The following is a 13,388-nucleotide window of genomic DNA, read 5'->3' as shown; positions in this document are numbered from 1 at the left end:
TAACCACATTGTCACTGATAACAAACCAGAACTCCTATGAGAGAAAGCAAATAAAACCATCAGGGATGTTTATGATTGGTCAGTATGTAATAAATTAACATTGAACATAAAGTAAACAAACTGTGTGCACATCAGAATACAGTGAATAAACAACTTTGCCATATCAAGTATAAATGATGAATTTATAGATTGTGTAGCAAACAAAGTTTTTAGGGATGCACATTGATTGTTAATTGACATGTAATGTGCACGCCAAGATACTGGCAAAAAGAATGCCATCAGCATGTTACGCTCCTACAGTTGTAACAGGCTATGTTTTGTGGTGACATACTACTCCTACGTATACTAAATTCTTGACTATGGGATTATTTTCTGGAGATCAAAGGTGTGAAACATGGACACAGTTGTCAAACTGCAGAAAAGGGCCATAAGAACAATAGCCGTTGGGTTCGTTGTAAAGAACTATTTTTTTAAAATACCTGCTCATCCTAACTGCACGAAGTGGATACATCTATTAATCTGTTGTACGTATCAGGGTAAACATGACTAGGTACTTCACTAATAGTTCTATACACAATTATGGAACAACAGCCACTTTTGACTTACATTTATTGAGGTGAAAACAAACAAAAAACTAAAAACAGCATTTTCTACCAGGGAATAAAATTGTAGAATAAAGCGCCCAAGATGATGAATAATATTCCTAAAATACATCTATTTGAAAAGGTAGCTAATACATACTTCAAAATTAAAGTATACTACACAAAAATTACTTAGAGGACTCCAAGTAGTGGTTAGTAACAAAAGGAGAAAATTACAATATCCTGTTACATTACAGGACAATGTAATACTTTTACAAGCACATGTTCCAAGATCTATAGTACATGATAGTAGTGTTTAGCCATTCTCCTGAATTCAACATCTAAGTTATCAGGGAAGATACTGATTCAGCTTTCCAGACAGACAGAAGGAAGAACTGGGAGACATCTACGTCCATGGTCCTGGAGTCACCAGTGGGCATTAATATTGTGTCACATGCAAAACTATGTTTTTATAATAAGATATTTGGTGCTGATTGTGTATGATGAATAGGACATTGTACAACAGAGACCACGAGAAGCTCGTAGTTACAGAACCTGAGGAAGAGCCACCCCAAAATGTTTATTAAAACATTTTTCTCAGTAATGTACTACAAAATTTAAATTATCAGGATGCATTTTAAATATTTGTCACATAAATAAAGGCAGTCAATGTTTTTGGAACTTCTGATATAAAGTGATGTTTCTCAAACAACTAGTAGATAGTCTTAACTCTGCATCTTGAAGTGCTGGTTATCTGTATGTGGTAGGGGCTTGGGAGCATGGCCTCCTGCAAGTCCAAATGGGAGAGCATGAGGGAGTCCTATTTCACAGTCCACTGCTTACATCAAATGGGAAAGAACAGTTGCTGAAACTTGTTATCGAACCTCTGTCTCTGAATATCCATATTATGCTTAGAGCGTCATTAATTGAAATTTAGTATTCATATTATTTTGATAATGTTTTTAGATAGATAGGTTTGTTGTTGTTGTTTTTTTTTTTTTTTTTTTTTTTTTTTTTTTTTTTTTTCTCCTCTAGCAATTCTATCCACTGTAGGAATCAGTTTGTAAGTGTATTGCTAGAGCGCACTAGAGTATGGTAATAAAAGTGTCACAACCTAAGTGAGAGTTTCACAAATTAGCAGAGGAAATACACGCACAAACAATGTCCCATTACCATTATTAGCAAGTTTCTTTTTGTGAGTGTAGAGTGCCTGAGTTATAGTGAATACTATTTCATTGCAAATAACTGGGACATACCATGAGCCTCAAAGCAACACAATATGAATTCAGTGTGCAATTTGTTACACAACAATCTGGAACACGAGCTTGAAAACAAACTGTTGAATTGCCAAATTTTAATGGAATTACCACAGACCATTTTGCAGTGCAGAAGGGGTGATGGGCTAAATCTTCATTACAATGGAAATCAAGGTGTATAAATATTTTTTTGTTTCTATATGAATAGTTGACAACAACATGAAGAATGACAGAATGCTTGAATCATTCCCTAGTCGACAGTTGTGGCCCAAAGGTGAATCATTACATGTGTGATTAAACGTACAAAAATCACTTTCTTTCCAATTAAATCTGTCACTGAACAGTGATTTCTTCCTAATCATGTCACTATCATTTTCAGAATCAGATGAACTATCAATTACACTTCTTGTTTACCGTAGCATCACATCTTCTGACGTAGAAAGCTTAAGATAGTTGCTTTCAGAATTTATGGAGGAGCTTATCACTTACAATGTCATCGAATAAATCAGCCTCACTGTTGCTTTTCATACAACAACTTCCTCAGTAGAACATCTGATGAGAAAAACAGTGTGGTGCAAATCCTGATGAACAGTGATACTTATGTACGTTGAATGCAGCAAAACAAAACAACAATGAAGTACCCAAACACAACTAAGCAGCCAAAACTGTGAAAAGATAGTGATTTATGGGGGCAGAAAATCTGATGTACGCTTAAACCTGTCAACAACATGCAGGTACCCGAGTGGTGGTATGAGTATGTTTGGTATTAATGTTCAGTGGATGGCAAGGAGACTCAAGTTAACACTAGAGGAAAACCCAGAGGCCACACTCTCATCAATAGCACCTTGGGGGAGCAAAGGAGCATGACACGTTAACTCGACAACAGCAGTCAAATGGTTAACAAGACCAGCTTCACTCAATAGCTCCCAAGTCCTAAAAAACCAGAGGTATTCTCAGTGACATACAATAACCAAGAGATAGAGGGAGCAGATTCCTGTGGTTCCACCTTCACTGTGAACTATATAGGGAATAATATGTACTCCAGACTGTTGAGAGATTAAGCTTAACTGCTTGCTCATTAAAAACACTCTCTCACATTGGGGCGGAATCAGATACAAAAGCAGCCTACTGCTCTTATTTCCACTGTGTATAATTTCATGTCTAAAGGAAAACAGTAGCTGCAGTAGGTTCACTCTCTCTATTCAGTTGATGATATTTTAAATGTGAGTTAATCAGATAAATTAACAAGACAATCAGCGTGTTTCTGAACTGTTACCATTTAAGTGCTGTGTGTATAAGCTCATTACCTTTTAAGGATTACACTGGTTTGCATATGTCATTACTATATATATGATAAGTCAGGAAACATGGAAGCAGTTTTGGTTTCACTGTCTAAATCCTTCATCTACATTTACATGGATACTCTGCAAATTACACTTAAGTGCCTGGCAGAGAGTTCACTGAACCACCTTCACAATAATTCTCTGTTATTCCACTCTCGAACAGCATGCGAAAAAATGAGCACCTATACCCTTGTGTGTGAGCTCTGATTGGCCTTATTGTATTATGACAATCATTTCTCCCTCTTTAGATCAGCATCAACAAAATATTTTCGCATTCAGAGGAGAAAGTTGGTGATGAAACTTGGTGAGAAGATCCTGCCAAAACAAGAAATGCCTGTTTTAATGATGTCCACGCCAAATCCTGCATCATGTCCATGATACTCTCCCCTTTTTCTCCATAATACAAAACATGCTGCTCTTCTTCGAATTTTCTTGATATACTCCATTAATGTTATCTGTTAAGGACAAGCATAGTGTAGGCAGTCTAGTAGATCTGCTGCATCCTCTACACCAATAAAATGTGGTCATGGTTCATTTCCCCATAACATTTTGTGTGTGTTCCTTCCAATTTAAGTTGTTCATAACTGTAATTCCTACGTATTTAGTTGAATTTACGGCCTTTAGATTTGATTGATTTATCACGTAACTGAAGTTTAATGGATTCCTTTCGCACTTATGTGGATGACCTCACACTTTTCATTATTTAGGGTTAATTGTCAATTTTCACAGAATACAGATATCTTATCTAAACCATTTTGCGATTGGTTTTTATCTTCTGATGACTTCCTTAGGCGATAAACGATAGCATCATCCTTATGGGTCTCGTGACCCCTGTAATGATAAAATGCTAAGAGATGTAACCATTGTCCTAGTCGAAAGAAGGACTCACATGTTCTGTTGAGGTTGACCATAATACCGTTCCAAAATTAAAAGCCATTTTCAAATATAAAACAAAATGAATTTAAGTCCATTTACTCAATAACAAAACACTGCCCAACTGCTTCAATTTTTATCTAGATATTTAAACCATACACAACTTGCTCCACTACTTGAGAAAATGGAAATTTACAATGCTTCAAACTAGCAACAACAACATGATGAAAGTTCTTAAATTCATGTTATCTTTAAGACGTCAAAGTTCTTGATGCCAGCTCCTTGTGACACAAACAAGTAATTCAATCAAAGAAAATCTATCTGTACATAACAATGAGGTATATGAAAATAATTGTTTCTCACAAATTCCCTCATTGCTTTAGCCAATGAATTCATATTTAAGCCCACAATCTTCCATCAACTCATGCTTACTGAATGTCACATCTATTCTTAGATCTGGTAAAGTTTATGTGAAACTGAATCCATATGTAAACTAGACACCATCAGCTGACTGTATGGACATTTAGTGGCAATGCGCTATTGTATTCAGTGATGTATCTATGAGATAACAAATCTAATGAAAGATTTCTATGGTTTAAAAATCCTACACCATAGTAGGTAATATGAGGAAAGTATGCTTAGCAGTAAATACTGTAAAATTTTATTTACTTGCAACTGTAAACTATTTTCACTTGGTTTTTATTCCAGGTGTGATTATTAAGTCTCTTAGAGAAGAGCATCAATGACTTTGCAATCACAGTTATATGCTACTCAAGCATCTACATAAAGTGCAAGCAAAATGTTTTGAACATTTTCTTCAGGCTGCTGTTACCTCCATCCAGTGTCTTTCCATAGACTTCATTCGACCAGTTTCCACACTGCTTTGTATATTCACTACATGCGGACATCTGTAACAATTCATGCAAATATTTATGACGGCAACGAGGAAAAGTAATAACGAAATAGTACAGGACACATTTATTATTGGGGAATTGTAAGACCATCATTTAGTAACATGACGGAATGGTTGTATGGTGCAGCTCAAAACTACGACCATTCCAATTTTTTTTACAATGAACTGTTACTAAAAAAAAAAAAAAAAAAAAAAAAAAAAAAAAAAAAAAAAAACTCTCAACTTACCGATACCATTACTCTTTTTATATTTTGCCCAGTCTGTCTGCATAATATATCACCATTAATATGCAAGTGTCACTAAAACCACTGTCTCCTAAAATTTTTATCTTGTAATGCCTTTTTCCAAACCAAAGGAGTACTTACAAGCGTCTCTGGCATTATCATCCTACCCCTAAATTTTGTGATATTTTTCACCAAGTCCTGCTGTTTACTGCTCCATTAATTTTGCTGTCCTAAGTTCTTTCCATTAATGTAATTTCAGCTTCATTTTATTTTACCAAACAAGGTAGTCCAACAGCTTGTAAGCCATGTGATGATCATTGCCTCAATGACACAAAAAACTTTAGCAGCAATGACTGTACTAAGCTAGCTTAAGGAGAGTGATTAAAAACGAAAAAAAACTCTGTATAACACCTGAAATTATTAATTCAGTTAATCAAATTAAATCTATATTGGCAATAGTTAAAACAGAAATCTGGGAACTGTTAAGGAATTGAGGACTTTGCTATTAAAGAAAACAGGAAAATAATAAATGATAGCAGGCAGGTAGCCAACATACACTAATGGTCATTAAAATTTCAAAACCACGAGAGATAGCACATAATAAAATTTTACATACTGTGCTTACACAGAATAGTAGGAAAAACATATGATTAAATTTGTAAGCGATATAGGGGTATACAGAGTGCAAAATTTAGTGCACTGAGTGGACACCTAACCTCTGGCAGCAACAATGGCTCCAATCTGGCTGGGCATTGAGTCAAACTACACTTGGATGATTGAGACAGGTACATCATTTCATGCTGCTTTAACTCTAGGCCAGAGATCATCAATCATAGTGGCTGTGGCTGGAGGGCAAGGGCATACCAGTCTCTCGACAATCTATAACTGGATATTTTAGGTGAGAGATCTGTAGAACATGCTGGCCACAGTAACAGCTGAATACACTCAGGACTGAGACAGATCCAGACACCATTAGCAACACGCACTCTTACATTATCTTGTTAAAAGATAACTCAGCAATAGGCCACAGCACCCAACTTAACACGTCAGAAATGTAACAAATGCTATTAAGATTACTAGTAACTGAGTATCCACAGACACATACATCCATTGTCATGCTGTAGGCAAGTTTGGGACTCTTCTAAAAGGATGACATTGTGTCACTTCAGTGTTCAGTATGGTCGCTGGGTGCACCACTGAAAGCACGGCTCTCTGTGGCGCTACATCAAGAGAAGCTCCATCCTGACAATCTGCAGTGATATAGAAGTTGTTGCCCTGTACATGTGGATTCTTATTTTGCTGCAAATGAGCCAGTTTCCTCACTCAAGGTATGTGATGTGGCTCCATTATCTTGCACATCCAAATGAACACTGATATTATCTTCACTCACGATGGACGCGATTTCAGAGATCGCACGTCCATACAGTTTGCAGGCCCACTTACAGAGGCCACCTGGGTTGGCCCCCTGGCGCACTCTGGTGAGCCGCCAAAAAAAAGTATTATTTAAGTGATCACAAACGAGTGCTCGGCTCATTGTATAATCTGTATTATTGTTGTCCACTCAGTGTGTTCAGTGCTATGAACAACCTGTACTACATTGTGTCTTACATGTTGCTCTGTTAAGTACTATGTTCCACAAATTGTGTTTGTTCTTCCTATAGCAAACCCGGCGACAAGTGAGGGTTACGTTTTCTCCACGTGTTAGTATCAGTGCTCAGTCACCTGACAAACATTCTGATTGCCCAGCAGCAAGCTTTCACAAAATAACAGCAGGTTCTTGCCACTGCTCTCAATCAAGTGTCGTATGTGTGTTTGCAGCAGGTTACTCTCCCATCAGTGCAACCATCGCCCTTTCCAGCATATGATAAATCGGCTGAAGTCTGGGACTCCTACAGATTAGATAAGATTAATACTAGTTCCACGGATCACGAATACGATATTTCGTAATGAAATGTTATGCCAACATTTGCAGGTTTTTTATTTGGGTGATGCAAACCTGTGTAGGTCTTTCTTTCTTTCCTTCCTGGCTTTCACCACGCATTTATCAGTTGTTGTGCCAACTTGCGCCTTTGCAAGAATTGGCCAGAGTACCATTTGATGAAATGTGCAACCTTCTCTCAACCTATTACTGTGACAGAATGCATCTCACTGCAACACATGTAGAATTTTGCCATTGTCAGGAATACCCAAACCAGTCTTACAAAACTTGGGCTGCAGAATTACGTGGACTGAGCCATTGTTGTGAATTTGTCACTAGTACCCATCACGAATCCTACGCTGATCGCAAAAGCATTTCAATGTGAGAATCGGACACTTGCAGATGTGCTCAATATAGCACAGTCCTTTGAAGCGTCACGGGCCTCAGGCATTCAGATTGCTGCATAGGGGAGTTATTGGAAATTGCTCAGTCATCCCTTTGCAACAAGTGTCGAAAGAAAGGCCACATTGCATCAGTGTGTACCTCCTCTTCAAACATGGTGGACACAGTAGTACCGGTGGACATAAACTGTATCTCTAGAATGACTGTCTCCCCAAACAAATTGTTTGTTGACTTGTGCGTGTTTAACAAACCACTAATAATGCAAGTGGACATAGGAGCAGCAGTAAATTTTGTTGGTTGGTTGACTGATTGATTTGGGGGAGGGGACCAAACTGTGAGGTTATCGGTCACATTGGATTAGGGAATGATGGTGAAGGAAGTCACCCATGTCCTTTCAAAGGGACCATCCCAGCATTTGCCTGAAGCCGTTTAGGGAAATCCTGGAAAACCTAAATCAGGATGGCCAGATGCGGGTTTGAACCACTGTCTTCCCAAATGCGAGTCCAATGTGCTAACCACTATGTCACATCATTCAGTGGCAGTGACTTTAGTAAATACACAAATGTATGCGGCTTGGGTTCCCCTCTCCTCACACAGATTTTACGAAAGATGGTTAGCTACAATAAACAGCAGATTCCGATCTTAGGTCAGTTCTCCTCTCCCGTCTCTTACTAATCTGTTATTCGCCCTCTCACCTTCCTTGTTGTGGATCATTCCCATGCAGAAGACATGTTAGACTTTGATGCGATTAACACTTTTGGTTTCTCCATTACCAAGAGGTAAATTTAGTATCAAATCACATTCTGTATTGGTAATTGGAGTCCCTCTGCATTGAGTTTTTGTCATTGCTTTCCTGTGGGCTCAGTTGCGCTACCAGTTTTCAGTTCCACTTTACGATTAAAGAATCCGTCCACCCTCGTTTTTTTGGGGCATGGCACGTCTGTCGCACTGCGTGACTCTGCCAAAGCCGAATTAGACCATCTGATGCTACTCTATGTCATTCAGCCTATTTCTTCCAGTGAATGGGCTACACCACTGGTCATCGTTAAGAAGCCAGTGGGTCGGTGGGTAAGCTTCACCTCTGTGGCGACTTCAGTGTCATGATTAATGCGTAGTCAATGATAGATACATCCCCTTTGCCCCACCCTGATGAGTTGCTTGCAAAATTATAAGGTAGCCATTGCTTTTCCAAGATTGGTTTGTCAGAAGTGTACCTTCAGCTCCCATTGGATGAGGCCATTAGGCACCTTCTCATTGCCAATATACCTTTCGGCCTGTACCAATATTGCTTGCCTTCTGGCATTGCTAGCGCACCCAAAATTTTTCAGCATTTTTTAGAACAGCTGACAGACTCTGTACTGGGCTGTATCAATTACCTCGACGATATCATTGTTTCCGGTTCTTCCACCGAAGACCACCAACCTTTGTTTTCTGTTTTGCATTCTGCAAGTCTAAAGTGCAATCCTACCAAATCTTAATTTTTTTCAGCCGTCAATTAAGTACCTAGGTTTTGAGGTTTCTTGCACAGGGGTCATGCTGTTGCATCACCATGCTGATGCAATTGCAGCTTTTCCATGGTCAGCCTCTGTTAAGGAACTGCAAGCATTTCTATGTAAAGTTGCATTCTATCTTAAGTTTTTATCAGACGCATCCACTGTCGCTCAGCCCCTGCGTGCACTTTTGTGTGTAACTGTGCCTTTTTTCTGGTCCCCAGTTCATGATAGAGCATTTGCTTTGCTTAAATCTGAACTTAAATCTGCCCCACATCTGGCCACTTTCAGCCAAGTCAGTATCTAGTGTTGACTACAGATGCCTCTCAGCACGGTGTTGGTGCACAAATATGCCAACAGGTCTGAACGACCCGCTGCTTACACTTCTAAGACTTTAACTTCCACCCAGCAGCGCTATTCTCAGGCTGAAAAGAAGGCTTTAGCGACCGTGTTCATCCTCAAGAAATCTCATCTTCTTGTATGGCTCTAAGTTCCATTTAATCACAGATCACAAGCCATTGGTTGCTTTTTTTAGCCCTTCAGCTTCCATGCTGGACAAGGCAGTGCATCATTTGCAGCAGGGGGCTCTCTTGGTCTCCCACTATCATTATTAGATCCATTACCGGCCGACGGCACAACACGCCAAAGCCAAATTTCCCCTTCCAATCACACCGGACTCTGCATTAGATCAGGATGAATTGTTTTGTTTCTATTTTGATATTCAGAACCAGAATGCGATTGATGGTTGTCCCTTCACTAGTGCCACGATAGCATCAGCTGTCACCACGGATCATGTACTTAGTTGGGTTCTCTCTTTTGTGCAGCACGGTTGGCTGGAAAAACGTGCCGGGCTGTGCTTTGGCTCTCTCGCATAATTATTTTTCCCTCCAGCACTATCTTTCTGTGATTCATGGGGTTCTTTTGCTAGCTATAGAGGATGCTGCTCCCAGAGTTTGTGATTCTTGCTTCCTTACACCATAATGTACTATAGCTTACGCATGTCGGTCATTGGGGAACCTCTCTGACCAAAGCTTTGGCCCGCCAGTATCTGTATTGGCTGGGTACTACGTTCAGCAAAGGTGGGCCCACAGGTGTCTTTTTTCTCCCTGGTCAATGCCAGGCACCCACGGGAGCATCTGCATGCTGATTTTGCTGGGTCCTTCATCAATCAGTACTGATTCATTGTAGTGGGCGACTCTTCCAAGTTTCCCTACACGGCGCATTATCCGTCGAAGTCCCGGCAGCTACTATATTCGCATGTCTAAGATTTTTGCAATTGAGGGACTTCCGTATACTGTGGTTACTGGTAATGGTCCCCAATTTGTTCCTTGAAAATTTACATCTTTTTGTCAGGGTAGTGGTGTTAGTCATCTCACAGCTCCCCCATTTCATCATGTCTAATGTCGAGGCTGAAAACACGGTTCGGATGTTTAAAACTCAGACGTAGAAGTATGTATCTGGCAGGTCCCCTGAAGCTGCTTTAGACTGTTTTTTTGAGTTTGTACAGTTTCACTCCAGTGGGAGACAAGAGCCTGGTAGAGCTGCAACATGTACACCAACCACAGACCCTCTTCCACCTGCTGCATCCGACCCCACGTCCACTGGCATCACTGACTCCACAATGTTTCCAGCTGGGTGCACCTGTTTGGGCTCGCGATTTCGGCTGCTGGCCAGACGGGATTCCTGCCATCATCAAGCATCATCAGGCTCTGGTGAACCGTCGAAGAAACAGTATTATTTAAGTGATTGGAAACGTGTGCTCAGCATATTACGTTACATGTATTACTGTTGTCCAGTCAGTGTGTTTAATGTTACCCACAACCTGTTCTTTTTGTATTTTACGTACTGCTCTATAAAGTATTATGATCCATAAATTGCATTTGTTCTTGCTATAGCAAACACTGTTTCTGTCCTTTTGCGCACCAGCATGTGTGGCTGTTCAGATTCTGTACGGCATTGAGTATAGCCCTCATAAACCCAAAGATACCATACTTTGAAGAAGATCACGGAATTGTTGTTGTAAAATCATTGATTGATAAACAGCACTCACAATATACTGCAATCGTGCTGCTGTCAAAATCTGACATGCTGTTTTACATTTCCTTTCTTATACAGAGCACTCTATTGTCTTCTCACGAACCAACATTCAAATGTGATTTCTAAATGAGAAAACCACTGTGTAATGTTTTCCTATATACAGTACGAACATGGAATTACATGTAACTACTTTTGTTATTGTGCTGAAATGATAATCACTTGCATAGCCAAGAATTAATTTCAAATTATTGTTTGTTTCATGCCACCTTCATGACATCATAATTTTGATGGCCGGCTGTGCATTTAATGATCATTTCCTTGAGGCACCTCAGGAAACCCTTGAAGCAGCTCAGGACACTTGCATGAAAAGTTCACGGGATAAAGCAATAAAATACTTGCAAGAAGAAATCTCGCATAAAGAAAGGCAAATCACAATTGCTCCCTGCTCTGTCAAATATTTTAAGAATGTAATTACCTCCTTCAAAGCAAAAACTCTTGTGTACTTGATAATATCTCGAGTAAGGCACTAAAATCCTGTTCTTCATATGCATGCCGTGTGTTTAGTCACATATGCAATACATCACTATCACACGAGATATTTTCAGACAGACTGAAATATGCTATGGGCAGACCCCCTTACATAAAAGCAGTAAGGCAGTTATTAATAATTACTGACTAGTCTTATAACTTACCTGCTTCTTGAAGGTACTGGAAAAGATCGTGTATGCACAAACCATAACACATCTTATTAAAAATATGATACTTAGTTTCAATCTGCATTGCAAAGGGGTTTCACCACAGGTCATGTTATTTTCTAATTCATTAATCAGCTCAAATGAAATTTAAAAGACAAAATTTTTCCAGCTGGTAGTTTCAGTGACTTGTCAAAAGCATTTGATTGTGCAATTCACACTGTTACATAGAAACTCAAATATTATGGCATCACTGATGTTGCTGGTAACTTTTTTTTCCTCATACTATTTAACTAAGAAGATGCAGAACATAGCATTCAGAGGCACAGAGTGTGTACACAGCAAAACAGACTCTTCAGAATGGAGAATAATCACTACAGATATACTATAGGGATCAATGCTGAGGCCACTCTTGATCTCGTTATACCGGGTGGTTATAATTAAACTTTCCCTGCTTAACACATTATAACACAGAAACTAATTACCGTACATGTACCAGACTTTGCAGCATTAATGTCACGAACATGGGGGAAGAGAAATAATGCAGAATCAATTCAACTGAAACATTTTTAATGTGCTGCTATGGTACATCATACCATTAAATACCAGTACTATCACTGCTACAAAAGGGGCTCAATATGGTGCCCATCAGTGTCCAGGAGAGTCTGAAAGTGCTGGATTGCATTCTGCACAGCAGAACAAAGCATGTCCTTGGGTATGTTGGCTACCTCTCTTGATATTCTGTGCTTCAGATCACTACATGTGTGAATGTTTCCCCTGATAAAACCTGCCCTTCAGGTAGCCCTAAAACCAGAAATCCCAAGGAGTGAGATCAAGTGATCACATTGGCCAAGCATTTGGAAATGATTGGCTGATAATTCGATCATTTCCAAATGTGTTTCAGAGGAGCTGGTGAACTTTACGAGCGATGTGCAGTGTGCCCCCACCATCTTGCTTGAAAACGGCTGACTTCAATGTGTCTCTCACCTGTAGGGCGGGTATGCAGCCATGAAGCCACCCCATACGGCGACACATTCACCATACAGAGGACCTTCATGCACAGTGACTAAATTAAGATCCTCACACTCAGCAATTCTGTGTGTTCACCTCAACCATCAGAGAAAAATGAGCTTTGTCTGTCGATAGGATGGTCCAGAGCCAGCCCTCGTCAACTTTAATCCTCGCGAGAAAGTGGAAAGTGAAGCCATCACACCCGTTGTGCATTATGAGGTACAAGCTGCTGCACGATATGGGCCTTGTACGGATACCATTTGAGAATGGTACGAAGCACCTTCCATACAGTGGACCACGGGATGTTTAACTGTCATGAAAAAGCAGGTGCACTGCCTAACGATAAGGAATTGTGCAGCATTGTCTGTCATAGCAACAGCGATTTCATCAACCACCTGTGGTGCAACTGATCGTCAGCCTCTTCCCCGAGCAACATCCAGTTCTCCCGTCAATTTGAACTACTTCATTGTGCTCAGCACAGCAGATAGAGAAAGAGTACCCTTCCATAATCCTTTCAGCTGGTGATATTCTCGAAGTGCAGCTGCAGCATTACTGTTGGTTTGATAATAGAGCTTCGCCAACAACACCCTACTCGTTTTGTCCAAGCTCACGTTGACACATCCACAAGTGCACTGCGACTGGTCAGGT

At 39.8% G+C, this 13,388-nt stretch overlaps 1 protein-coding gene across 1 annotated transcript in view; it reads right to left on the bottom strand.

Annotated features, from left to right (window-relative positions):
- LOC126249038 (tyrosine-protein phosphatase 69D) overlaps positions 1 to 13,388 on the bottom strand; it is a 388,523-nt gene that overhangs the window by 240,550 nt on the left and 134,585 nt on the right. Inside the window, exon 9 of the mRNA XM_049950657.1 lies at positions 4,886 to 4,961. Coding sequence (XP_049806614.1) covers positions 4,886 to 4,961 — 76 coding nt within the window. The remainder of the gene's footprint in view (positions 1 to 4,885; positions 4,962 to 13,388) is intronic.

Source organism: Schistocerca nitens, chromosome 3, assembly GCF_023898315.1.
Source record: "Schistocerca nitens isolate TAMUIC-IGC-003100 chromosome 3, iqSchNite1.1, whole genome shotgun sequence".
NCBI classification, from domain to species: domain Eukaryota; kingdom Metazoa; phylum Arthropoda; class Insecta; order Orthoptera; family Acrididae; genus Schistocerca; species Schistocerca nitens.
This window is presented reverse-complemented; position numbering and strand designations above follow the sequence as displayed.